The sequence below is a fragment of the Heterocephalus glaber genome, unplaced genomic scaffold (genome assembly GCF_053883595.1).
Source record: "Heterocephalus glaber isolate CG9 unplaced genomic scaffold, H.glaber_assembly_v1.0 deba00000768, whole genome shotgun sequence".
In the NCBI taxonomy this organism is placed as follows: Eukaryota; Metazoa; Chordata; class Mammalia; order Rodentia; family Bathyergidae; genus Heterocephalus; species Heterocephalus glaber.
Window position 1 is genome coordinate 5,762,297 of NW_028258162.1, and position 27,829 is coordinate 5,790,125.

Consider the following 27,829-nt stretch of genomic DNA (forward strand, 5'->3'; position numbering starts at 1 on the left):
CTAGAGCATGAAAGGTGTGCTCTTGCCTCATGGCTCTTGTCCTTGCTGGCCCCTCTGTGTCAGGCACTCATTATGTAGCTGCTTGGCCTGCTTTCTCTCCTACCTCCTTCAGATGTTTCCCTAACTACCCACTTTTCTGTCTTCACATTCTATGAAATTGCAACACTTCTACAGCATATTTATCTTGTTTCTCATGCTCCCTGCTCTCACAACTCCCATATGTAAAGACTTTTGCTTCTGTTCCTCCATTCTTTTCATTGCTGTATTCTTACACCCTTTAGTCTTTAAACATATAACGTGTTCAAATTTTTGTTAGGTGTATGGAAAATGAATGAATACATGATAGTTATTACTTATCATAATTGGAGATGTGCTTGTAAATTTCTCACTTTAGATTCTAAGTTTCTTAACGACGGGCCTATACACACAATATTTAATGTACTAGCTGTCAAGCAACATAAAGGGTTTAAAATTTTACCCTACTTGTAAGCTGACAAGTTAGGCTGCTGTAATTTCATGGGAGCTGGTGGACAAGAGGAGACTTGGTGTCACACACAGAGGACTTTATCATTAATGGTAGAGTAAACAGCATGGGCGTCCTGTTTGTATTGGTCCTTCTTGCCCCGCTGAGTTCCCTAGGTAGGGAAACACAGAGACACCCAGGTGGATGTACCATGAACTAGGTTTGGGTTACACCTAAGGAAGTCCGAGCTTCTGGAACTCAAATCTTTTCCAGTGGCCCAGAAATAAACTTGTTTGACCTTTGTTTTAGAGAGAGATGTTATCTTTATTATACAGACTAATAACTTGCTCCCTTTTGTAGAGGATTCACTATCTCTTTTCTATGGCTATTTGCTATTTAGCTATCCTTTAAAGAACAGCCTGAGAAGAAGGCGCAGATAACAGCTCTGCTCACCATGATGTGTAGAAACAGGAGAGACCCACGGGGAATTCTCCCAACAGGGCCTGCGTAGGTCTGTATCAGAGGCTAGCTTTACAAACATATGTTAAATAATGTCATTTAATAATTCTTATTTAAAATGCAGTGATTTTGAATATCAAATGTTGTTTGTTCATTTATGTTTCTTTAACATATTTTCATTACTTCCATTCATTTATATAGGTATTTTTCTTCATGATACTTTTGCAAACTCACTCAGTATTATACATCACATTTTAAATTGTTAGTGGATATTAAATATTAATAAAGTCCAAAGTTCAATTACTTCAACCTTAGTATAACTCCAGATATATAACCTTTTGAAGGCAGAGGAATGCCTAAAACTCGAATTACAATAGTAGAGAACAAGCTGTAAAGTAAGAGCAGAGAAGTAGTGGAGAACAAGTATTAATACATTTGAAATTTATAGTAACTGCTCAGTCACAGTACATCAGTCAACTTAAGAGAGCATTCTAGAAAATTTAATTATTGTCCATCCTCCAATTTTCAGAAAGGTCATGAAATCTAAAGAACAAAATCTTAAAAGAAACAAGGAAAGTCATTCTAACGAACTTATAGCCATTATTATTATGTAGCTTAAAATGTACTTTCACAGCCAGTTCCTGGTCAGACATATTTAGATTTTGTATTATCTTCCATTTAAAATGCATAGCATAGTATCTGGCATCAAGTAGTTATTAAATTTGTTATAATTGTCTACTTATCTAATAGCAGCAAATTTTTTAGAGTGTAGGCTTTGACATCAGGTTTAGGTTGGAATTTTTTTAGTATTACTGAGCTCTGAAAGATTATGAATTATTCCTATTTCAAACTTATATTTCTCATATATAAAATAGGCACTGTAATAGTTTCCAAGATATTTCCTAAATAATTGGTACATATATCAATAGATGTTTCCCATACTGCATTGATGTCTTTGATGGCTCAACTCTCTCTGTAAGCCACAGTTGGATTCTGGGTATTTTCTGGGTAGTTACCATGCATAGGCTTGGCCCTTGTGACTAAAATGGGTTGTCAACCTGATTGCCTCATGAGCCGCCTGGAGGGTTAAGAAAGCTTACTTCTGGATATGTCTGGGTGGCTCATGGAAGCATGACTTTGGGTACCATATCTGGTCCCTGGTCCCTTGCTCTCTGGTGCTCTTCCCTGCTCTGCTTTCTGGATGCCATGGCTATGAACTAAGCATCTTTGCTCCACTGTGCTCTTCTGCCATGATGTTTCTGTCTTGGAGCTAACTGGCCAGAGACTAAATCCTATAAAATCACCACTCAAATAATCCTTTTCTGCTTTAAGTTGTAATTGTCAAGTATTTTGTCCCCACATCTAGTTCAGACCCCTCTGTCAAACTCAACATAGGTATCTTGCCTGTGTGGCTAAGAGCAGAGAGAGGCTGACATTCAACCACATGTTATGTCAGGACCTATTTCCTCCTGTGAATATGCACATCGTTGTGTGAGGCCCACATGATCGACTTAGACTTCACTTTTGCACACTTGGTGTTTACTCCTTGCAAAGTTTACTGTGAATTGGGAATGAGATACGATCTGATTCTGGATATTTTTCTTCCTAAATTTTCTTGGCTCCTACAAAATTTCATCTTTGGCTTCAATGAAAGCCTGTACAGATGACAGTGATGGACCTTTTTCTCAGCCTAGCAGATATCACCTAATGCCTTTTTCTCGGGGCAACTAATATATTTGCATAATTAATATACATAATATTTGCATAATTAATTTTTTTCACAGTAATTAAAAGTGGCTGTAGAGTCATTAGCTTTTCTACCCATTAGCGTAATTGTCAGAAGTCCTGTGTCAACAGTGTTCTGTTGTGAGTATAAGACCCTTGAGCGTGTAGATTGGTGCATGTTGATCTCGGAGTAAATGGTAACTGTGAATGATGATGCTTGTGACAGTGATAATTGGGGAAATCAGTGAAACTGATTTCCAGAAACTGAAAAATCCTTGAGCTTCAATTATTAAAACATACCCAGAGTATTGTGTTTCTTATTTAGACATGAATATACAGTGCATAATTTTCCATGCCCATTCAATTACTGGCTAGCTAGATTAATTTTACCGATTATTACATGTATGATTAATTTACATTTTTAAATGCATGGAGTAATTTAAGTATATAGGAACTAGAAAAGTATATTTAAATTTCAACAGCAGTTTTGTGTTTACAAATTACGTAGAATAGTTTTAAATGACATACGCTGTACATATTTATAGGGTGCATCCTATGGTTTCAATAAACGTCTGCACTGTGCAGTGTACAAATAAGGGTAAGCATCTCTGTGTCCTCAAACATCATGTATTTGTGACGAAAGTATTCAAATTCAACTCTTCTAACCGCTTTGAAATGCACAGTACATTATCATTATCTGTAGCCACCCTGCTCTGCAATAGTGCACACAACCTCTTTATTTCTATGTGAGCGGATTACTGCACATTGATCAACTTTTCCCCACCCTCCCTCTGACCTACTCTCCCTAGCAGCTAGTAAGAGCTAGTTTACTCTCAACTTCAATGCTATCAACTGTTTTAGATTCTGTATTGGAGGGAGCTCATGTGGTATTTGTCTTTCCGTGCCTGGCTTCAATTTCTTGGCTATTGGGAATAAGTCTGCAATAAACATAAGAATGGAGGCATTTCTTAAGCATACTGGGGAAAACAACTGTTTTGAAGGGCCTTATCCAAGAGAACTAGAGTCATTGCAGTGATTTTTAAAAATCTTACTACCATTTGAATATTCATTATATCTGCAGCAGTGTCTCCCTGGCCAGTACATAATTAGATTCTCTTTCCAGGTAGCTGTGTGGGATGGATATTAAACAGTAGTAACAGCTTGTTTTTATATGTGTGTAACAAGTACTCCTTGATCCTGTTTTCCAGATTGTCTGAAATAGAAATCAAAGCATTTGCTTCCCAGGGTTTGAAATGTTACTGATGTACTTTGAAATCCCCAGAATCTATGTATATTTATATGTTGTTTGTACATCATACACTTAGAAATAGAAGCAGACTTTAAAAATACAAAACTTTAAACATTTTTTGTATTTTCTCTCTCATTTGTAGTGTTCATTATTACTTTTTGTTTTTAAGTAGCATTTCTTCATCTTGCTTGTTTCTAATTTTATCTGTGTAGTGAAATACAGCTGCTTATTATTCAAGTAGATTGAGCACCTTAAAAATATTTATTTTTAGATGGATTCACACATTGAAATGACTTGGTAAGATTTGGAAATACTGTGCTTGTCAAATTAGGGAGCAGGAAATTGGATAGAAAGTAAATATATTTGTGAAGTTACATATTTCATAGAAACTTTAAAAAATTAAATATTTGTACTGTTATTACCTCACATTCCTCTACATATAGTAGTGGCATTTAAAAAAATGAAAACTATCATTAGATTAAAATGCTGTCCTAAGTTTTAAAATTTTATTTAGTGATTTACTTTATACTTTTATCTCTGAAACATATATATCACTGCCTTCCTAATTCCTTTTACAAGGAAATATGTATGCATTTTTAACTGTATTATTGGATTAAAAATAGCCAATGGCAAAGGATCCCAGTGTAATAATCGTTAATGGAAATGAACCTCATTTTGCATTTTTATAATGTAACAGCTGAACATCTACACTAAACCAAGTAAATTGGTTTATGCTTTTTCAATCTAATGACAACAGTTATTGTCAGGACTAACAGAGAATATTGAACTAGGCATCAAAATATTTGAATTCCAATCCCACAATACAACTTCCTAACCATGGTTAAATTAATAACTTTTCCTAATCTCTATTTCTTCCTTTGTGAAACAATGGCCCTGACCAAAAAAACCCACCTATCTCTTAGGTGGTTTTGATAGTTGTATCTCTGTAAAGCATTGCGTATAGTGTCTATTACACAAGGAATTTGGTAGTTATTGCTTATAGTTTACCTATAAATCTATACTACTACTGTTCATAACTTCACTTTCTTTCCCTTTCTCTCTTATCCCTCTTTTCTTCTTATGTTTTTTCCAGAATTCTTTATGGATGTTATTTCTCTTAATATTAGCCTGAAGAAAATGAATTAAAATTTTTTTCCCTGTACAAAAATGGGCAATGCATACAATTATTTGTGAAACATTAAGCTCTGTAAAAATCAGGAGTTTACATTATATAAATATAGTGGATCTTGCATTTTTCAAATATTAATTTTTTTTTAACAGCTTGTTTTTATGGCTTAGTGTAAAATATTCTCTGGTAACAAAACTTTCCATTCATCATAGCAGGGGAATCTGACATGGCTATCTGAATGCATTAAGAAAATCTTGGCAATCTTATAAGTAGAATAGATGAATGATGCTATATCTTAGAAAACACTTGTGAAATTAATTAAATTTCTTATTTTGAGTATTTTGGCTTCCCAGTTTCTGGTATGCAAAGCACAGGTCCCTTTTTCTAATAAAAAATAATATCTTCTTTTGTCTCCTCAAATGTGTCCTTTGAAGTCTTTAGAGAAGTGTATTAGGGTCATTTCCATTTCAGCTCTACCTTTTCAAAGTGGGGGAGCCCTGTGGAGAGAGCGCCTAAGAGCCCATTTTTCTTCTTCAGTTTCCGATTGTGATTTTGAAGCCGACAGCTGTACGTGGTTTGAAGCAGTCTGTGGTGACCATTTTGACTGGATATGGAGCTCCCCACGTGATGTCGCTGCTGATTTTGAGCATCAGGCCCCTCTTCGGGATCACACTCACAACACAGTTTCAGGTAGGAAACAGAGAGGCTTTACCTACTTCTGTTTACTCTTTAGACTACAGTCCAGCAAGAGAAGCAATTCTGTCACTACAAACAGTGGGACATTATGTTTTCGCTGTCTGCATGAAATGATTCCTTTACAAGTGGAACAGATAAGCAATAGATATATTTTTGGCTAGTTGAACTGAGATCACTGATTGCTTTTGGCATCATTTAAAACTATATGTAGATAGCAGTGCAGTATGTATGAAAACAAATTTGACTAACAGCTCCTCTATTGCTCTTTTAAATTGGTACATAGTTTTAATTTTAGTTGGCTATGAAACTTACTCAATGTAGGATTAAGAGACAGATTCATTGTGGAATCCAGGAGGTTTACTAATGTTTTGTTTTTGTATCTTGATAGGGCATTTTATGTTCATTCTGAAGAAGAGCAGCAGCCTTTTTCAAATTGCTAAACTGCAGAGTCCAACTTTCAGCCAAACAGGACCTGGCTGTACACTGTATTTCTGGTAAATATTAAAGGCAATAAAGTCAGTTACCCTAGTAGTCTAGTGTTTGCAGACATGCTCCTTCATTTGTTAGCTATTCTGGTTATAACCTGGTTTTACTTTTCAAATAGATACTGCATTATAGTAATAATTTGCATTTATTATAGGAACATATCATTCTTGTTATTTTATTATCATTGGTGGTGATCATAATGGGGATTGAACCCAGGGCCATTGCAGTGAGGTACAACTCCAGCTCTTTAAAACTTTTTCTGTTTTGAGACAGGGTTTTACCAAGTTGCTAAATTTCCTAGGCTGGGCTTGAACTTGGAATCCTCTTGCTTCAGCCCCCAAAACTACTGGGATTACAGGCCTGCACCACAGTGCCCCACTAGTTGTTTTCTGTCAAGGTGAAAGGGACTCTTCCCCTCCATCAGTCACTGGATAATTGAGTGAAGATGTTTACGCTGTTCTGCATGAGCTCCTTGAGAAAGGCTTCCACCTTAGCACATAAGCTCCTCCAAACATGCAGCCACAAATACTGCAAAAAAGAAAGGTGTCAGCTTGACAACTAATTATTAATAGACTTTAGGCCAAGTGCACAGTTCCATAAATGGTTTCCATTGCTTGTGTTTGGTCTTTTCAGGTTTTATAACTATGGCCTGTCTGTGGGAGCAGCTGAGCTGGTGCTCCATCTGGAAAACTCCAACGACTCCACTGTCCTCTGGAGAGTGCTGTACAACCAAGGCAACCAATGGTCAGAGGTGGCCATTCAGCTAGGGCGCCTCACCCAACCCTTCTATCTGTTGCTGAATAAAGTCAGTCTGGGCATGTATGTTGGGGTCTCAGCTATTGATGACATCAGATTTGAAAACTGCACTCTTCCACCTCCTGCCGAGAGCTGCGAATCACCAGATCATTTTTGGTGTGGTCACACCAAGGCCTGTGTGGAAAAGGCTCAGTTGTGTGATCTGGTAGATGATTGTGGAGATTGGACAGATGAGGCTGACTGTGGTAAGTTTTTGGGTTCCTTTTTCTTTTTTAGCCTCTCATGCATTTTGCGAGTGAGGACTTTTGATTCTTTTTTAGGTAGCCAAGCCAATGAGGTTAAGGCTTAGTCCTAAAGTTGATGACTATTGTGTTGTTTATTCATTCATTGGGGACATCAGTATTAGATAGATTTACTAACAAGATACTAGGAATACAGTGGTAAATAAAATTACAGAATCTCTGCCTTCATGGAAGTTGCAGTCTATTCAAAGAATAGATATTCAATTATTTGATAAAGAAAAATAAAATAGTAGCTTTGACCAAAGCTATGAACAGGCATACTGTGACTCTATATAATAATGGCATTGGACTTTCTAGAGTTTGATGATTTTGCTGAGATCTGAAAAATAATAAGACAAATCTCAAAAACCCAGGTGTGTGACTACAATGTAGATGGAGGATAGCTGATGTCCCTGGCGTGAGGAGATGGAAGGGAAAAGGAGGCAAGATTTGCAGAGCTGCAGAGTTTTTCCTAAAGAAGTATTTTATATTTGAAAGGTTTTAAGAAGGGAGATAATAGAACATGCTCAGAAAGTTGAAAAATGTCCCTGTGGATATGGACGGGAGGAGGGGAGTCGATTTCTGGAGATCCATGAGGGAACTGTCTGTACCCCAAGGGAGAGCCGTTGGCAGTGAATTAAGGTGGCATGGCAGGTAAAGCTTGGAGAACAGAAGTAGAGACATTCATGTTTGGGTTCTATGAAGTAGAGAGTAGGGTATAAAACGTTAGTCCTACTTTCTGGTTTCAGTTAACAAACATTTGTGGTATCTGATCGTGTGGAGCTCCGAGTATGATGAAGCTAGCTCCAGGAGTGCTTAGTGCACTTCTGAAAATGAATCAGAAGCAAATTGTTTTTTAATTACAGAAAAGTCTATTAGAAAAGAAAACAGCTTGCGTCTTTACTGGAGCTCAGGGTCTTTGTCCAGAAATTGTAATAATTATTAAATTCCAAGTTATATATTTATTAAATCAGGAAGCTCATTATAAACGAAAGAGCCATAGCATGTACAAGACATGGGAAACATTAAGAAAGTTCCATATAAATCATTGTAGAGAGCCATGCATGGGTGTTCCCTGTGATGTGTAAGTACTAATAACAAAGTCATATTAAAGTCTGGCATGTTAGAGTCAGAATTACTATGCATCTCATGAAATGTATACAACTTACTGTGTAAAATTGATGATTTTGACAATAACTGTCATAAGAAATATATCTTGCCCTAAAACTAACTTATGTTTGCACATTTGAAAAGTTGTTTCACCTTTTTCAAGTTCTCTAAATCCTTCGTGTAAAAAAGTGTTTATGTGCTCCTAAGAATAGGCAAAAGATCCTTCAAACTTCCCCAGTATTAACTTAGTAGAATAGAAGGAGGGGAGTGGCAAGTACAATATCATAACACTGCTTGTGATTATGCACTAGTAGGAAGTAGTGGTGGTACTGGGATATCGGTTTCTCTCCCAGCTTTCCATTGCGAGATAGCATTTCTTACACAGTGTGCACTAGGCACTCAGAAGCCCATGGTGTATTTTCTGAAGTATGTGTAGTGATGTGGTCTTTCACTGAAGGATGGAGCTCCATATATTCCCCTTGGAGATAAGATGGAGCATGCAGTCAGCATGAAGACAGGTGATGTAAAATCTGTTGGCTTTAGTGCCAGGTTTATGTCAAAATCTCAGCAGCTTGACATTCTCCTTCTGTTCCACAGCCAAAGACTGACACCTGCAGAGTACATTGTGCGTCCCCAGTTCATGTCACAGCTGGGCTTGATTAGTTGCAAGTGAGGAAATGTCAAGTGAAAGCGCATCTCCCATTTGACATTTACTTGCTCGGTTCCCTTCATTAGGTCTAAGCTCCTGTTCTATGGTTTTCAGAGAAAGACGATTTGTTCTCACCTGGCTGCTTTTATTCACATATGCTTTTATTTATTGTTCCAGGGTGTCTGTCCACCTTTGGCACCAAATGCCATTACTAAGATGAATAGTTAAAGGACAGCTGACATTTACTGTTTTAAAATATTATGTAAATGAAGCCAAAATGTGGAACTACCTATGAATTCTAAATCCTATCCCCTTGGCCCAAATATTCCCAGTATATATTTTATCCCATTTATTCTAAAGCAAAAATGCAACATCAACAAAATCTTCATGTTTTGGGAGAGGAAGATATTCCTATATTACCCTAGAAATAATGTATTTAACTGCCATGGGGCTTGTCAGTTCTTTCTAAGTCTGAATTATCTACTGACTGAAGAGAGTTAGGAGTTCAGAAGCCCTGGCTCAAGGAGCTACAATCCTGAGAAGAAAAGACCACTTCCCATGGGCCCCAGAAATCGATAAGATGTGTAATATAACATTTAAGGATAAGCCAAGGGAGGAAGTGGAGGGTTCTAGGATGCAGAGGGAAGATGGCACATGATAAAGGGAAGGATGGATAGGGAGGAACCAGAAGTCAACTTAACTTGGGGAGGAGATTACATATGAGTTTAAATGAGAGTAGAAGAAAGGATTTGGATTCTAGCTCTACTGTGCAAAGCTGATTAGAACTTGGGGCAGGACTGTAAAATGGATTTTTTAGGGTGAGATTTGGAGGATACCTACATCATAATTATCTTGGATACTTGTTAAAAATGTGGTTTTCTGGGTTTCAATCTGTATCTAATAAACTGTACTGTAATTTGTTTTGGAGTTTTCCATGGAGTAATTTCACCGTGCACTCCAGGTGACTCTTAAATATTGAGACCTTATCAGATTTTGAGTGTTCTCTGCTCCATTAGAATCACTTAGGGAGCTGATAAACAATCCTGATTTGGACCAATGAAATCAATGCCTCAGGAGGTGAATTCTGGGTTTTTATATTTATCAGTTTGTTCTTTAATGTTCCCTGGTGAATGGAAGATTCAATTAAGGTTGAAATACACTGAGCCTGAAATTTGTCATAGTGAACCACCCATGAAATTATGATCATTTGTCTGGAGTTAAGCTATTAGAAAGGTAGGAAGTGCCTATAAAAAAATTTAGGAAGTAATGGGCAAAGCAATTCCATCTTCAGGCCACAAAATATTTATTTGGTAAATTACTTGGGATTTATTTACTCTTTAAAACTGTGCTTTAAGCCAGGCCTGGTGTTACAAGCCTGTAATCCCAGCACTCTGGAAGGTTGAGGCAAGAGAATCTTTTTTTTTGGTACTGGGGATCAAACTCAGGACTTTGTGCTTGCAAGGCAGGTGGCAGCACCACCAAGCTAAATCCCCCTGCCCAAGCGAGGAGTCTTTTAAGTTTGAGCCCAGCCTGGATAACTTAGCTGCTTGGTGAGACACTGTCTCTAAAAAAGGTGGGAGGAGAGGGGAGGTAGCTCAGTACAAAGGCTCTGGGTTCAAGCCTTAGAACCATAAAAGCCAAACAAAGCCAAAAAAGCAAACCGAAACTGTGATGTTGCATATTTAAATACAAAAGGCTTAACTTGGTAGGAGCAAGCCATCAATTAGTGGTCTTAATGATATCTATTTTTTGTTTTTAATAAAGTTTGCTATGATTTGATACTGATTTCAGAACCTGGACTACAGTGTCACTTTGAAAATGGAATTTGTAACTGGGAGCAAGATACAGAAGATGACTTTGATTGGACCAGGAACCAGGGTCCAACTTCAACCATTAATACAGGGCCAATGAAGGATCATACTGTGGGGACAGCACAAGGACACTATCTCTACATAGAATCTTCGGAGCCACAGGTTTTCCAAAACAGTGCTGTGCTACTCAGCCCCATCTTCAATGCCACTGATTCCAAGGGCTGCACCTTCCGCCTCTATTACCACATGTTTGGAAAGCGCATTTACAGGCTGGCTGTCTATCAGCGAGTCTGGAGTAACACAAGAGGGAAGCTGCTGTGGCACGTATTTGGGAATCAGGGCAACAGATGGATAAGGAAAGTCCTCAGCGTTTCCAGTGGGCAGCCCTTTCAGGTATGGATAATGGATTTCTGAATGTGTGTTTGAAATGGCTCGGAATGTCTGAGTAGTGCGAAAGGTCATTGTATTCCTGGATGAAAAGCTCGTGGAATTTGATCAACGTTATATGACACACATTTATCATTTAATTAAGGTTGTACCAAAGCTGTTTGGGTTGTCTTGCTCCTTGACTCCCTGCAATAATGTGTTATTAGAATCTCTAAAGATGAACACATGGCCTTGGAAACAGCTGCAGATTCCTTTAAGTGATTGTTCTACTGAAATAAAAAATCTGGGGGAAGAAATGAGATTGGCAGAGTTTCTGAGATTCTGCACACAAATCTGTGATTTTGAATAGTTCATTTGACGCTTTGACTTTCTATAGGTGAGCAGGTGAGATGCAGGCTGAGTGCATGCTTTATCCAAAAATGATGCCGCCTCTCTGGGGAAGAGCTCAAGTTTAAGTCCAGATCACCTTAGTTCTGGTGCAATGTGTTCTACTCTCAAGCTCACCTGTCTTCTTAAAGTCAAACTTGTAAAAGCAAATTCAAATGTGTACGTAGCTTTTATAATTTTGCAAAGGGTAGATACACACACAGGCACGCACGCACACACACACACACTCTCACTCTATTTGATTATTTCAGCAATTCCCTGAAGAGGGTAAGTCAAAGATCCTTTTTTGAAGATCCATATTTTGAAGATAGAAAAAAAAATTCAGAGAGGTTGTTGTTTTTCCTTGGTCAAATAACTCGTGAGCAGCAAAACTAGGGATTAGAATGGAACCCACAGTTTCTAAATTATTGTCATTCATTGCCTTTCTAATATATCACTCAGGATGCAGCATGCAGGGGCTTGAATATTTGTTCTTTTTCTCTTTGTTCAAATACTGGAGAAAGTTTCTTACCTACTTCTGGTTGAACTTTTCTGTTCGTTTGGATGTGTACAACTTTCACTTACCCAAATTTAAATCACTGGCTCTATCTAAATCTAGTTTAGTTTCGTAGCCAAGCATTTAGTTCTAGGTCAGCTTTGGAGACCTAACAATCACAGATGTACCTTGTACATGACTCAATCAGTAAAAACTTACTGGGATTGGAGACTTGTTTAGAGAAACATAGAGATGGGAACCAATCCACCATATGTAGTGTGACAGCCAGAATGCATGTTACACATGTAACGATGTGAAGTGAAATTGAAGAGGTTTTTGACTTTTATTTAATAATGGCTCATCTGCATCACGTCAATTGTTAATGTCTATTTAATTCAGCTGTAATTTGGACCAAACTGATATTTAGTATTTGTGATATTTCCTCAAGAATTGGTTTCCAGGAGAAAACTGACTTTACAGGGAAGCATTTTCAGTCAGATAAACATGTGACTCCCCAAGAAGCCCTTTGGTCATGAATATAAACATCAAAGTTGAAATCTGAAACGCACCCAGGGTTACACATGGATTGATCTGTTTGACTCTATCCAAGGATTCTTTTAGTCTTTTATTTTACATGAAATTCAGACTTGCAATGATGACAGTGTCTCTGCATGGTGTGTGAATTAATTATTCAAGATAGCAAAAATGGAGTCCAATTGAAGGAACGGTATATTTCCTTCCATTGGAAAGTGGATATTAATAGTATCTATTCTACTGAAAAAGAGCAGCAGTATCATCCAGCACTTTAATTAACTGTGATGTTGTATAAGTGCAGTTACCCAGCATTATGCCCCACAGGTACTTATTAAATATTTGCTTAAAAGGAAAAAATAAAACTTTTCAAGATTATTCATTTCAATGAAGTAAATATGATTGGGCTAGATTGTAGATGAAGCATTCAGGAACTGTTTACTTGTGAATATCAGTTTGAAGTATTCAGCTGAGTAAAAGCTGCACAAATCATGACAGAAAAAAAGTCAATACAACCTTCTCACCAATTTTAATGAGATTTACTGAGTTATAATTGATATAATAAACTATATATAGTGAAAGTTTTGAAACCATCACCACAATCAAGATAATGAAAAAGAGAATTTTCCTTCAAAAGATTCCTCATGCACTTTTATAATACATCCCTCTAGGACTTTCCTCTTAGTATCAAATTGCTTTCTGATACTATGCGTTAACTTATGCAGATTAAAATTTTATATCAAGGAAACTGTATAACATATACTATTTTTTGGGGGGGTCTGTATTGTTTTACTCGGCAGAATTATTTTAAGATTCATCATGTCATATGATGTATGAGTCATTCGTTTGGATAAGATAGTTTATCCAGTAGCTTATTTATTAATAGACTATTTCTAGATTACGCTGTTATGAATAAATATGCTATGAACAGCTCTGTGCATGTATTTTTGTGAACAGCCATTGTTACTTCTCCTGGATGAGGAACCAGGAATATAATGGTTGGATCATATAGTAGAAATAAGTAACATTTTGAGATTCTTAACCTGTCGTCTAAAGTTTCCCCTATTTCATTCCCATCAGCAGTGTATGAGAGTCCCAGTTCCTCCACATCCAAAGTAGTTTATTATCATGCTTCTCAATTTTAGCCATTCTGAAATAGATAGTTGCCTATCATTGTGGTTTCAATTTGCATTGCCCTAGCTCTGATTATGTTGAACTTACTTTCATGTGTTTATCTCCCGAATATCTACTCCGAAATGTGTTCAAGTCTTTTACTCAACTTTTAAATTTGTTTTTTATTATTATCATTTAAAAATTTTATTTATGTTTTCATTTTAAGTTGTTTTATACATTCTGGATGGAAATTGTTAATCAGATATGTGAATTGTGAATATTCTCTCCGAATATTCTGCAGCCTTGTGCCCTCGTACTGAGTGCAGTGTCTGTGACCCAGTTGTATAGTAAGTGTTATTGAATGGCTGATTGACTGAATAACTGAATTCATGTTTACCTAGTCAAAAACCAGAGCTATTCTTTGCATTTTACTCTTTGTACTTAATGTTAGTTTTCTATTATATCTTCATTATAGCTTCTTAGTAATTTGAAACTAGTATCGAGCCTATTTATTAATCACATAGTGATTGATTTACATGAAGTGACTGTAACAATTTTACTTTATTATTTCACTTGCAACAACTGAAAAATTTAGTGACATTCTCTGTTCAGATTACTATTATATACATTTTATATAAAATTGGCTGAATTTCACCTAATACTATTGTGATAGGTGAATATCAGTTTGGATTTGCCCTGAAGTAAATTTTAGTTAGATGTTGAATATGTAAGACTATGCCTTTCTCTTTTCTTGCAGATATGCTACTGTTTTCATATAAACTATTTAAATCTTCTTTGCAAATATGAAGATCATTTTATTAGTTTTAGTTCTATGAAACTTGAGAATTTCTGTGTCACAATCATTTTAGGTTCCATGGAGTTTTTGACATTAATATTTACATGATTAATGTCATAAGAAATGATAGTCTTTATTTCCAGTATTAATTTGTATTCCAAGTCAAAGTTCATTCATAAAATTAGAAAATTTACAAGCCCAAAGAGATTATTTGGCCCAACCCATTCATAAATAAATTAAAGTCCAGATACTGTTTTCTTTAATGCCTTGCAGTTATTTAGGTGCAAGAAGTAGATTTTGGTTTCCAGGACTCACCTAAGTGATGTTGACATTTTAATATCTTTGGTCCACACCACCCATAGAATGAAACATTTACATATTAGATAAACGGAAAGACTGAGAGAATATTACTCTGAGAAATGTCACAGTACTATCTTGAGTGTTTTGATCTTCAAATCGAATGTGTACCAAGCCAGACACTAAATCCAGTAAGTCTTGAGAACCCATCTTTTCATCAAGATTACAAACTTCTAATCTTGAAAAATATGCTTCTGTGCCACAGAGGAGGCTTTATGTATTTCAGAAGGCTAATTTTCAAAATATATGAATCTTGTGAAATTTTCTCATACTTTTATAAATATATTTTGTAAAGTAGTTTCAAATTTTCTTGAGACAGAGCAGTTATGATATTAGAACTATATGAAAGAGAATAATGGTATTTAGACATTATAACGTGTGAAGATCCCAGTGCTTTTTGGAATGTGGTTGTTGTGGGATGTCATTCATACCAATTATATAATAAACACACTATACTAATAGTAATATGTTATGCAAAATTATCAAATGGAATATTGGTCTTGAAGTCTTATAGAACACTGCAGAGATAATATAATGTATGCATGGACACTGTAGGTTATATCAACTTAATGTTTCCTTTTCCAAGAGATGCTTTCCTTGGATATTTCTCTTTTCAGCTCATATAATTTTGGAAGAAGGGGTCTGAGGGGGAGAGAATGTGTGTACACCTGTGAGCCTACATACTAACATGTGAAATATTGTCATATGTGACAAGCTGATGTTCTGTTTTTTCCAGAACACTACTATCAGAAAAATGTAACTTACCTTTATGATTAGAACTCAGAGTTTAGGCCACAGTGCTCTACTTGTTATCTTTAATGATTCTTTGATTAGCAGCCTTAACAGTTTAATATGTAAGCAATGAATTTACTTTTTCTCTTGAGAGAATTTTCATTATTTTAAGTTGGTGGTAACAAATGTGTATGATAAGCCTCACTTCATTTTCAAAGGTTATTTAGAATTTCTTAGAGCTCATTGATAATTCCTTTTCTCAGAATGCTTTTTAAATAGGAGAGATCTCACTTCCTCCTGGTTTTATACCAGTAAGAAATTTCTATGAAAAAATCAAATCAGCAAAGCAACTTGCTATAGAACATATCCTATGTGGAGGACCTAGGGGTTCACATGTCAACAAGGAAAGGCATTTGGGTCATGCTTAATTGAATAGGTTGTCGAATGAAAATGAGAAAGAACAGATATTTTATCAAAATTTTTGAAGACTCTCAAATTATAACTTCCAAAGATATTTAAATTCATATACCGAGCTTACTACTGACTTTTTGAAAGGAAGATTTCTAGCATATAAATTCTTTATTTTACCCAGTCTCACTTGTATGTCACATTTTAACTTACACTTAAAGAAGAGTCTAGATGGCAAATTATTACAATATAAATTATTTAATTCTAACATTAGCTGACAAACTTTCTCACCAACGATTTAATCCAGGTATACTTGGTGCTGCCCGTATTGAGAATCTGTTGTTTCACGTGGTTTTCTCCCCTACCACTGGATACATTGGCAGAAAATATTTTCCTACACATAACTGAAATATGTCTCCCCTTTGTCTTTTCTTTGTGGGACTGAGTTTCTTGGTATGGACCGTCACTGCTAAATGTTACAAAATCCTAACTTACTGTAGCTTATTAGCTCTTTTGCATCACAGAAACCAGGACTTGAAGAGTTCAGCTCATTTCTTTCTAACATGACTCATTTTCACAAAGTTTAAATTTGTGTATAAAATAGGCCTGGGAGGGGACACAGACCTTGAAATAAAAGATTCTCCAACTAGACTTCTCAAATCCTTAGAACCTTCTGACTCACTCTAAAAGACTTCCATTCTGCTCTGCTAATACCCTTTAATAATAAAGGAAGATTTTTCCAGGTGGATTTTGCAGCAAGAGATAGCATAATTTTAATAACTTTTGTTAATAATCATAATTTGATTATGCATTTGTCATTAAACCCTAATCACTTTTTACTGGGGAGGGAATGTTTCTGAAGTTGTGCTAGAATTAAAACAGTACTACAATGTTAAGTTCATACCACTTTCGTTGAAATTAAATACATAAATGTTGAAAGTATAAGTTTTGTAGCTATTTTGTGTAACATTTTTCTTCTTAGTGTGTATAGTTTGCTAGAATTTGCATTGGAAGGTTTAGATATAGATTGCTTGCATGAATCCTGAGTGAATGACGCTCATAGATTTGTTGCTCACTAAGCTGTCTACTAAATCTTGCTTAACCTTCTTAATTTTCTGTCAGGCTATCCAGAGCTGAAGTTAGAATAAAGCCATAGCCTGTTTGACACCTCTTCATTAAACTCTGATGCAAAGTGATGCCCTTATGAAGAGCCACAATCAGAGAAGGATAGAAGAACTAGATAGGGTTAGTTGAAAGACAGTATGGGCCTGAACATAAGTCCAGTTTTTTAAATCCATTATTTTAATTCTGTTGGACTTGTTAAAATTTCTATAGTGCTAAGTGACATGTGATATTACTGGAGACTCCTGCAGTGTGTTCCAATATATGGGGAGCCAGAATGTCCAGTGCTTGTACAAGCAAAGCTGAACAAGCAAAGGGCCTGGACACCCAGAGCTGTCAATATTTATTGGTGACATAATTAGATTGAGGTAAAGAGGCTACATGGAGGAACTACGTGGATTTGATATGGATACGTTGCTGATGCAGGCAAGGCTTTATAAAGGAAGAGAAAACATTCTTGAATTAGGAACAGAACAGAAAAAATGTAGGTTTTGGTTAATAACCTTGTTTTTTTAGTAAAGAAGGTTTAAACTTTGGGAATGGGATTTGGGTGCAAGTCACTCTGACCGCTGCATGTAGGCTTCAGCTGGACTCACTTCTCAAAACAAGCCAATTGTAAGGTTCACTTTTTACAGCCTGCACTGCCTGTAGCCTGCTTTTGGCATTATCAATGGGATGGCCCCCCACATGATATTTTGGGGCCTGAAAAACTATAATAGTGTATTATTAAGGATCATCCTTACTAGAGGTAGAAAGGGAAATTATTAGATTAATTAATTATGGTAATATCCAAATATGTATCCAATCTACGTTGAAAAGAGGCAGACGAGAGAAAAAAGTATTTGAGTTGAGACTAAATTACCAATTGGTGGCAAAAAGGGTAAGAAAAATACTTCATATAAAGGTGAATGCTTTAATGTTAGAGTGTCTTTTTAAAAAAATTTTTTGATACAGGGGATCGAACTCGGATCCTTGCACTTGTGGAGCAGGCAGCAGAACCACTGAGCTAAATCCCTGGCCCTCGGGTGTCTTTTAAACCTTTTCTCAGCCTGTGGCTTCTTTTGAAACTTGATGTAATTATCCCTCTCCCTCCCTTTCTTTGGTGTTAAAAGTACCAACTTCTGAGTTCTTCTGTTGGATACTGCTGATTCCCTTTACCTGATTCCTGGCTAGATCTGGAGGAATAGAGTGAAAAATGTTCATCTTGTGTCTGTAGTGCCATGTTCATTTTGCAGATTTTGCTAAGAGGAGTCTGTCCACTGAATGGTGTGGGAATCCCTACTAGGGGATTTATTTGGGAATTTTCATGAACATACTAGATATGCTAATAGCTGCCGGCAAGTTTTCACTTTATAAGAAAATATTTAAGTTCACTAATGTAAAGGTATGAAATGAAGAAAGTTGCATTAAATCATCAATGATTAATTACTTTGTTAAACTCTACTTCAAATAACATATTTGAGATGAATCTTTCTTAATCAGCCAGTCTCTGTAGTTAGGTGGAAAATCAAAAGAACACTTTATTGGTACATTGTTCACTCTGTGGAAACAAACTTTGAAATATCTGTTAAATGTGTGTGTGTATCTCTGCACTTGTTTTATTCATGTGAAACAGTTCAGATTGGCCTTTTCTGTGCAAGTTTTGTTTTAAATCAGTAAAACATATTGAACTCAATAGTTGTGCTTGCTTATATTGATGACACCCGCTTTTATCTTCAGTAGAAAATCCATGCATCACATAGTGTTCACTATGATCATGGTATGGGTCTTTGTAATTCATTATTGGATGATTGCTTTATCTTTATGCCTTTAGACTTTTTCCCATTCAGCAGAAAATACTGTGTTACTATTTGTGAGAACAAAGTGATCTATACCAATTTATGCTCTAAGGGCAGCCTCCTTCCAGAATAGTTTTTGGAACATAACAAGTCATTATACATTAGGGACATGATAAATTCTTCTTTCTTAGTGTCTGATTAGTGATTTTGGTTCGTATCACAATTTTAAATTGTCATTTTTAGTACAAATGTTCCTTAACTAGGTAAAAGAAAATCATACCTGATTATTACTCTAACACTTCCCAGAATTTCAAGGTGTAAGAAGAAACTTATACTGGTTGTAACAAAATAGTCTTTCTTATATAATGACATCTACTTGGAGCTACTTTGAGGACTACTTTTGAAACTATTGTTTAAAAAGCATTGTCAACTTTTGCCAGTCTGATTTCTGTTTAAAAATTGTTAGAAACTAGTTTATTGAAATGGAATACAAGATACTGTCTTACAAATATTTTTCCACACAAACACACATGCCTTTTTGCTTTATTTTGTCATTATTTGTGTTGGAAACACAATATTTCCTTGTTACCTTTTTAGACTTTTAAAATTGAACTTCAGATTTATTAAGCCTCCTTTATGCCTACATATGAAGTATATTTTTTATTCATGATATCAATCCTTTCGGCAGTGGGAGGAACAGAAATTTACATGAAATAAATGTAATTCTGAAGTGATTAAGGTTGAGGATATTTACTGATCCCTGAACCAGACTCCAGGAGAATTGAGAGTAGAGAAGAAAGATGAAGAAAAGTCTGAGAAGATGATTAAAATACAATCCAGTCTGGATGTTGTGTGATGCACCTAAAACCTCTATCCATATAGAATATCTAGCAAAAACTTTTTCCTCCCAGTATCTTGTGTAAGTTACTGTCTGTGGAGATTTCATTTGCGTATTGGTATGGCTTAAATGTCACTGACAGAAGTCATGTTGAAATTTAATTGCTGTTACAATATTAAGCGGTGAGACCATGAAGTGGCCATTAGGTCTTCGGGGCTTCAGTCTTGTGAAGGATTCACACCCTTAACAAAGGAATGGTTAGTTATCTTAATTATCTGGGAGGTGACTTTGCTTTAAAGAAAAGCTTTCACATTCATGTGTGTGTGCTGGCTCTTCTCTCACACACACGCATGCACAAATACACACATTCTCACACTTACTTGCTCTTCATGGACTCAGTCCCTCCCTCTCACACGCCTGTTCTCTCTGAGTGATCCCCTGCCATGTGAAAGCAACAAGGCCGTCACCAGATGCAGGAGCCGTGACCTAGGACTTTCTATCCTCCTGAGCAGTGAGAATAAAATCTCCAGCCTTCACAAGTTACCCAGTCTGTGGTGTTCTGCTGTTATGTAGCAGCTATAGCAATAAAAACACTAAGACACCCAGTGACCATTACAGTTTTCAGGACACTTGAGATGTTCATGGAGATGAGTTAGGCTATTTGAAATGAGAAGTGTTCTGGAAAATTTGGGATGTTCTTGTATATACTCACATCTTTGTAGGCACAGGCTATTTCTTTACTTCACCATCCTACTCACATATGTATGTGTGCCATTAGCGCATGACTACAGTTTCCTTAATACAAAGAAATGTCTAACTGCAGGGTTCATAAGATTTCTTCAGTATGTACAGAGTCAACCTTGACTGTAAAGCTAGAAAGCAAGTTCTGTCTTATCCCAGGACTTCATTTTTCTTTCTTAAATAATGTTTACTTGTGTTGACCTCCAAGACACTATTGCTCCTCTATGGCCTGTTGTTTGATGACCTTTCATTTGATGGATACATTTGAAGATGTATCCATATATCTTTCTTTAGTTTCTCCCCTTCCTCTGCTTCCACAGGTAATGACAGCTTCCTTTATGTCTAATACCTTCTACCTGGTCACATGGCTATGCACAGCTAGGTGTTTTGCATGGATATTCTTCTGAATATACTTTATACAACTAGGAATAATAATTTATAATGTTATTCTTATGTTACAAATTAGAATGTCCCATTATGCTGTAATTTATGAAATGTTATAACTTTACATAAAGTTGGTACTACTATTTGGTATAAAATGTCAATTCAATTTTATATTTTAGGTAGCTCAGATTAAAGTCGTATTTCTGGTATAATAAATTTAACTTTTAATGTCATACAGTGTAAAGTTATTGAACTAAATGCAATTACTCAAATCCTAGCTCTATTATTTATTAGCTATGCAGCCTTGGGAAACTTATTTAATTTCTCTCTGCTGCAAATTCTTCATTTGTACTTTGCTATAATAATAGTACCTGCCTCATAGAGTTTTTGCAATGATTGCATGTATTAATACATATAGTTAAAGAGAAGTGAAGGTTTTCAACAAGTTGGCCTAAAAACTCTATGATCTCTGTCTGTCACTGTTCTAAATGATCAGGGAGATAAAAGCCACTTTCTCTGTCTTCAGGCCTGAATCTTCTCAACAAAGAAAAAGGAAAGAGCGTTCTTCCTTTGTTATGGCCACAGTAAACCCTGTTCTTTTTATCTTGCAGTTAGAGTTATAAAGGGTAGGCGTAACACTATATGAATAATAGTTGTGCAGGATATATATAATGACAGTGTCTGCAGAAATTTAAAGGACAATAAAGGAAAATTACGGAAAATTTTAGGTCAATAAATTGGCTTACTTAGATGATATGAGCATAGGTTACCAAAACTAACTCAGAAAGAGTAGGAAACTGAACCCTACTCTGTTTGAAGAAAACTTAATTCATTATTTAAAACTATACCCAAGTAAAATTCCAGGCTCAGGTATATTCACTGATTGATTAAATTAAATTAAATCTTTCAATAAAAGAAGAGTAAATATTTCCCAGCTTACTTTGTGAGGACTGTATTTTAATACAAGTGCAGAGATTTCACAAGAAGAAAACAGACTGATACCTGTTACAAACCTTGATGTGGCATTCTTAATTTTAGCAAATTGTATCCAACAATATTTTTTAAATGTATCATGACCAAATGAAGTTTATGTCAGTTATGCAGTAATATCATTGCTATTGAAAAAGGAGAAAATATCATCTCAGTAGATGACAAAAAGAATTTATAAGATACAACATTATTTTATAATAAAAATTCAGCAAATTAAGAAAAGGGACCATTTTTATTATTCATTGTTTATTGGTACATTTTAGGTGTACATTATGATCACATTTCTCATTGGGAATTTGTGCCTGTACGTGATATATCTTGGTTCTTATTTTTTCCCATCCCCCTGCCCTCCCTTCAACCCTTCCACCCCTCCCTATTTACAAAGACTTTGTTTCTTTTTTTTTTTTCTCATATTTATTCCTTTTCCTTCTTTCCTTTCCTCTTCCCCTCCCACTTCCCCTTCCCCTTTGGACCTTTTCTTCCTATTTCAAATCATCTGTTATACATTTTGATTCTTATTTACACTTTCAGTTTCTCACACTAGAGAAACTATTCAGTATTTACAGATTTGTGTCCTATTTATTTCACTTAATAGTATGACCTCAATGTGCATCCATTTAGCTATAAATGTCTCTAGGTTATCATTCTTTGTGGCTGAGTAGTATTCCATTTTATTTTAAAAAAGCATCTCCTTTATCCAGTCACCAGTTGATGGGCACTTGGGCTGTTTCCAAGATTTAACTGTTATAATCTGTGCTGCTATAAACATCATTGGACATATATCACTGTGGTATAATTATTTTAATTCTTTTGGGAACATACCCAGAGGGGAATAGCTGGGTTATATGGGACTTCTAATCCTAGTTTTTTGAGGAATCTTCACAGTGATTGCACCATTCTACACTCCCACCAGCAGTGGGGTAGTGTTCCTCTTTCCCCACAGCCCTGCCAGCATTTATTATTGGTTGATTTCATGATAGCAGCCATTCTTTCTGGAGTGGGGTGGAATCTCAGCATTGTTTTAATTTGCATCTCTCGAATGACCAGTGATGTGAACATTTTTTCATATGTTTATTTGCTGTTTCTACTTCTTCATCTGAGAAATGCCTGAGAAATGCCTCTACTTCTCAAACTCTTTGATGAAACTGAAAGAGAAGCAATACTCCCAAATTCATTCCTGTAAGCAAGTATCACCTTAATCCCCAAAGCAGAGAAAGACCTAATCAAAAAAGAGGACTATAGGCCAATCTCACTACTGACCATAGATGCAAAAATCCTTAATAAAGTACTGGCAGACAGAATGCAGAAGATCATCAAGAAGATCATACACCCTGACCAAGTGGGATTCATCCCAGAGATGCAAGGATGGTTCAACATCCATAAATCAGTGACTATAATACACTATATCAACAGAGTCAAGAACAAAAACCATATGATCATCTCAGGCCGGGGATGTAGCTCATTGGCCTTGTGCCTGCCTGGCAAGCGCAAGGTCCTGAGTTCTGTTCCTGGTACTGGAAGAAAAATATATGATCATCTCAATAGTTGCAGAAAAAGCACTGAACTAAATCCAACACCAATTCATGATGAAAACTCCACAGAAAATTAGAATAGATGATCTTTACCTCAACCTGATAAAAGCCATCTATGAAAAGCCAATGGCTAATATCATACTAAATGGTCAAAAACTGAAATCTTTCATGCTAAAATGAGGAACAAGACAAGGATGTCCACTCTTACCACTCCTGTGTAATATAGTTCTCGAGACATTAGCCACAGCAATTAGGAGAAAAGAAATAAAAGGGAGTACTTTTAAGCTGATTACATGTTCTTGCAAAAATATATAGTGAACATCATACTTAATGGTGAAAGACTTTGTAGTTTACATAAAATCGGAAAGAACACAAAGATTTTCTCTCTCCCTAGTTCTTATATTTCACTGAAGTTCCTATCAGAAGGGAAAAAGAAGGGAAGGAAGAAAGGGAAGAAGGGAGGAAAGTAGAGAAGAAATTAAGAAAGAAGAGGTACTTGTTGGTATAGGAGAGAGAACTATATTCTTAGGTGACATGGATGTATACATGTAATAGTCTTAATCTAAAGAAAAGTTCTAAAGATATTAAATGGAATGAACAAAGGCATAGGATAAAACAGCAAATAAAATCAGTGTATATAATCAACTGGAAGTGAAAGTTTATAAACAATTCAACATACAATAAATAACGTCAAAATTAATAGAATATTTTGAAATAGGAACGATGTGGAGATCAAAATTGATAAAACCCTGTTATAAATTAAAGAAAGCTTTATTAAATAGAAATGTATATCAAATTCATGGATAAATACTACCAAATCTACCAAGTTGGACAATAATCTACCAAATTTATGTCTAGATACAATGCGATCCCAATTAATCCCTATAGCTTTTTGGGGAACATGATGAAGCTGATTCTAAATTTGTTCTTTAAACATTTTTAAATGTTTTTATTACATGTTTGTGATACGTGTATTATGTGATACATGATGACATTTTGTTGATGGACACATGTGCACATTGCATTTTCATCATATTTACTCCCCCTGCCTCTTCCCTCCTTTATTCTTCCTTCCCCAGATCCCCTTATCTCTGGAGCATCTACTTCCCTGTATCTTAACATGTCTCTTATATTTTACTCTTTAAATTATTTATATTTTGGATCTGATATCAGAGAAACAATGTAACGTTTAACCTTCTGTCACTGACTTACTTCACTTAGTATTATGGTATTAGGACCTATCCATTTATTTTCAAATGATTCAAATGTATCTTTATGGCTGAGTAGTACTCAGAGAGAGAGAGAGATCATATTTTGTGTATCCGTTGATCTTTTCATGAGCATAGAGGCTGTTTCCATGATTTAGCTACTGTGAATTGTGCTGCTACAAACATTGGTATTACACGTATCAATCACTGTGACATGAAGCATATGGTATTCACACATTTTTGGTATAAATAAAATATGGGACAGCCATTTAAGAAAGCAGTTCTGCAGGGGTTTTTTTATTCATTAAGTTTATTGGTACATTTGAGGTGTACATTATGATCACATTAATCATTGCAAATTTGTACCTTTACATGATGCATCTTGGTTCTTATTTTTTCCCATCCCCCTGCCCTCCCTTCAACCCCTGGACCCTTCCCTATTTACAAAGTCTTTGTTTCTGTTTTTCCTTTTCTCATATTTATTCCTTACCCTTCTTTCCTTTTCTCAACCCCTCCCACTACCCTTCCCTTCCCCTTTGAATCTCTTTTCCCTATTACAAAGTATCTGTTATACATTTTGATCCTCATTTACAATTTCAGGTTCTCACACCAGAGAAACTATTTGGTATTTACACATGTGTGTCCTATTTATTTCACTTAAGAGTATGGCCTCAATGTACATCCATTTAGCTATAAATGTCTCTAGTTTCTCATTTATTATAACATTAAACTTACAACCAACTTCATTCCTACCCAAAAGACAGGAAATCATCCACACAAAGGCCACTAACTTATGAATGAGTAAACTAATTGGGATATATCACCAAGTCAAATGCCACTTAACGATAAAAAGAAAGAAACTGCTGATACAGTAGCAATATGGAAGAGTCTCAGAAGTGATACGCTTAGTGAAAGAGGCTGGACACTGAAGATGGCAGGGTCTGGCTCTACTAATAGCATGCTCTAGCAAATGCAAACCTCTCGTAACAGAAGCGGGCTGAGGCCAGGCATAGGGCAGGAGATCTAGTGCAAAAGAGTAGAAAAAATATTTTTGTACTTGTCAGCTTACTACATTGTGGCCATGGCTGTGGTTACATAATGATATTCGTCTGCCACAACTCATGAAACTGCACTTAAATGGCTGTATATAAATTATGCTCAAAATTGTAAAAATGTTTGGAGCTCCTCTGTGAACATAATCTACAGAATAGCATTAGTATTTTACAGTGGACATCTGCTGAGTAGCATTCTTTAAAGAGCTGCTGAAAAGGTTAGAATCTCCTTTCAATGCATTTCAGCTGAAAAATCTCTTAGGAGCTAGCTATGGCTCTTCTCTGCATTGTAATCTCTAATTAAATTACATTTCTAACAATCTGAGCATATTTTTTAAATACCTGGCATACACATGAGATTTTTTTAAACTATTAAGGGTACATAAAGAAAATTCCTAAAGACTTTAGGAAGTCATCAAGAGTATATATATTACGTGAAAATTTAATTTGTTTTTGGAAAGACTTTAAACATTGCTTTGATAGCATCATGTAATTTTTATTGTGTTTAAAATAAAAATGAAGTGAGAATGCTGATAAGGGATTTAGGAAAGAATTTGAGTGGGATGTGTGTTATGTGTGCTTTCCATGGTGGCATGATTTGGGAATATCTTTAATCTGCATAACACTAATTCAGATGATGGGGCCAGGGATTTAACTCATTGCTGTCACCGCCTGCCTTGCAAGAGCAAGGTCCTGAGTTCAATCCCTGGTAGCAAAAAAAAAAAAAAATGAGTAAAAATGTTAAGTAACAAAAAATAAACTGGTTCATTAAAACTGTATATTTTTAAGAAGAGAATTAGTTATAGCTTTATGTATTTTTTCCTGAAATGTCTTGAGAAGTTTATAGGAAAACATTTTATCAAAAGTGAATCAAATTATCTCAAAATTTGCTTGTTTCCCACCTGTATTCAATAACACAGTGCTCCCTTGGGTTTCATCGCATTAATTTAGCTTTGGCAATAAATAGAAAAGGCAGCTGCTTCCGGAATTCACCCAGCTCTCTGAGTGTGGCATTCTTAGGGCTCTCCTGGACATCCAGCCTTAAGTTCACTTCCTGTGTTTTTAACTGGATTTACACATGATGTGCAGTAAATGCATTCTCAAGCCGTAACTGTTTCTCTGTTTTTGAACCATTACTGCCACTTTGTTTTCTTTACATGATAAAACATAAGCTAGCCGACAACAGAAAGAAATGGCTTATTTGTGGTCATCACTGTGTAATAAGATCACATTTTGCCTGGAATATCTGGATCCAGCCTGGTGTGTGCCTATGGTTGCTACTGCCCACTGAGAGAAAGCCTGATGATACTTCATCCAACGGCATTAAGATTATGCCAAAGCTTCCAGTGTGGGATGCCTGCCTGTCACGAGTTCCAGAACAGGAAGAAAGTTTGCTTCCCTTCTCTAACTGTGTCGCACCACATGGATTAATAAGCTTTGTTCTCTAAAGTTTTTTTTTTTTTTAAGTAGCAGACAAAACCTTTAAAATCTCTCCTTTTTGACTCACTTTCTCTTTCCTTTTTTTCATTTCACTGGCCATGGATTAGCTCTGCCCATACAAAGTTCCTCGTGAATAGTTGGTGATGAATACTGTCTTGTGTAACCTAATTCATATTTAGGCTTGATGTTTTCCTTCTCTGGCTCTGGGAGTCTTGGCAGCTCATGTCTCCTAAATGACTCCCTCTCTAGCTGTCACCACCAGGAGCCTTGACTCATCTAACTGATGCCTGTCTGCTGTAATTTGACTGTTCCCCAAAGGTCCCCAGGAGGAACATTGAATGAAAGCTTGGTCCCTAGGAGGAACGTTATTCTAAATGTTTGGAACCACTGAGAAGTGGGGCCTAGCGGGAAGTCTTTAGGTCACCAAGGGAAGGAATGACCTTGAAGGGAATCATGGGACCCTGTTCCCCTCCTCATGCTCTTTACTTCCTGCCCACTAGCTGAGGAGATCTTTGCTTTGTCATGTACTCTCACCGTGATGTCCTGCTTTACCATAGGTCCACACAGTGGGACCAATTGATCATGTATTGAAATCTCCCAAATTGTGAACAAAAATGAACCTTTTCACTTTGTAAATATATTATCTCATATGATAATGTATTTTGTTGCAACGTCAGGAAACTAACACATCCTCTTTGGTGATAGCTCGTAGCTAAAGAATGGTCACTGCAGGTTATAAAAGCT

General features: G+C 36.0%; 1 protein-coding gene across 9 annotated transcripts in view; it reads left to right on the top strand.

Moving 5' to 3' along the window:
- Malrd1 (MAM and LDL receptor class A domain containing 1) overlaps positions 1-27,829 on the top strand; it is a 725,534-nt gene that overhangs the window by 193,756 nt on the left and 503,949 nt on the right. For all 9 annotated transcript variants that reach the window (XR_015449658.1, XM_087207225.1, XM_087207223.1 and 6 more), the window contains 4 exons: positions 5,563-5,715; positions 6,110-6,215; positions 6,841-7,208; positions 10,795-11,207. Coding sequence is in view for 8 of the 9 variants with exons in the window: in XM_087207225.1 (XP_087063351.1) it covers positions 5,563-5,715; positions 6,110-6,215; positions 6,841-7,208; positions 10,795-11,207 (1,040 nt within the window). In the remaining variant the exon portion in view is untranslated. The remainder of the gene's footprint in view (positions 1-5,562; positions 5,716-6,109; positions 6,216-6,840; positions 7,209-10,794; positions 11,208-27,829) is intronic.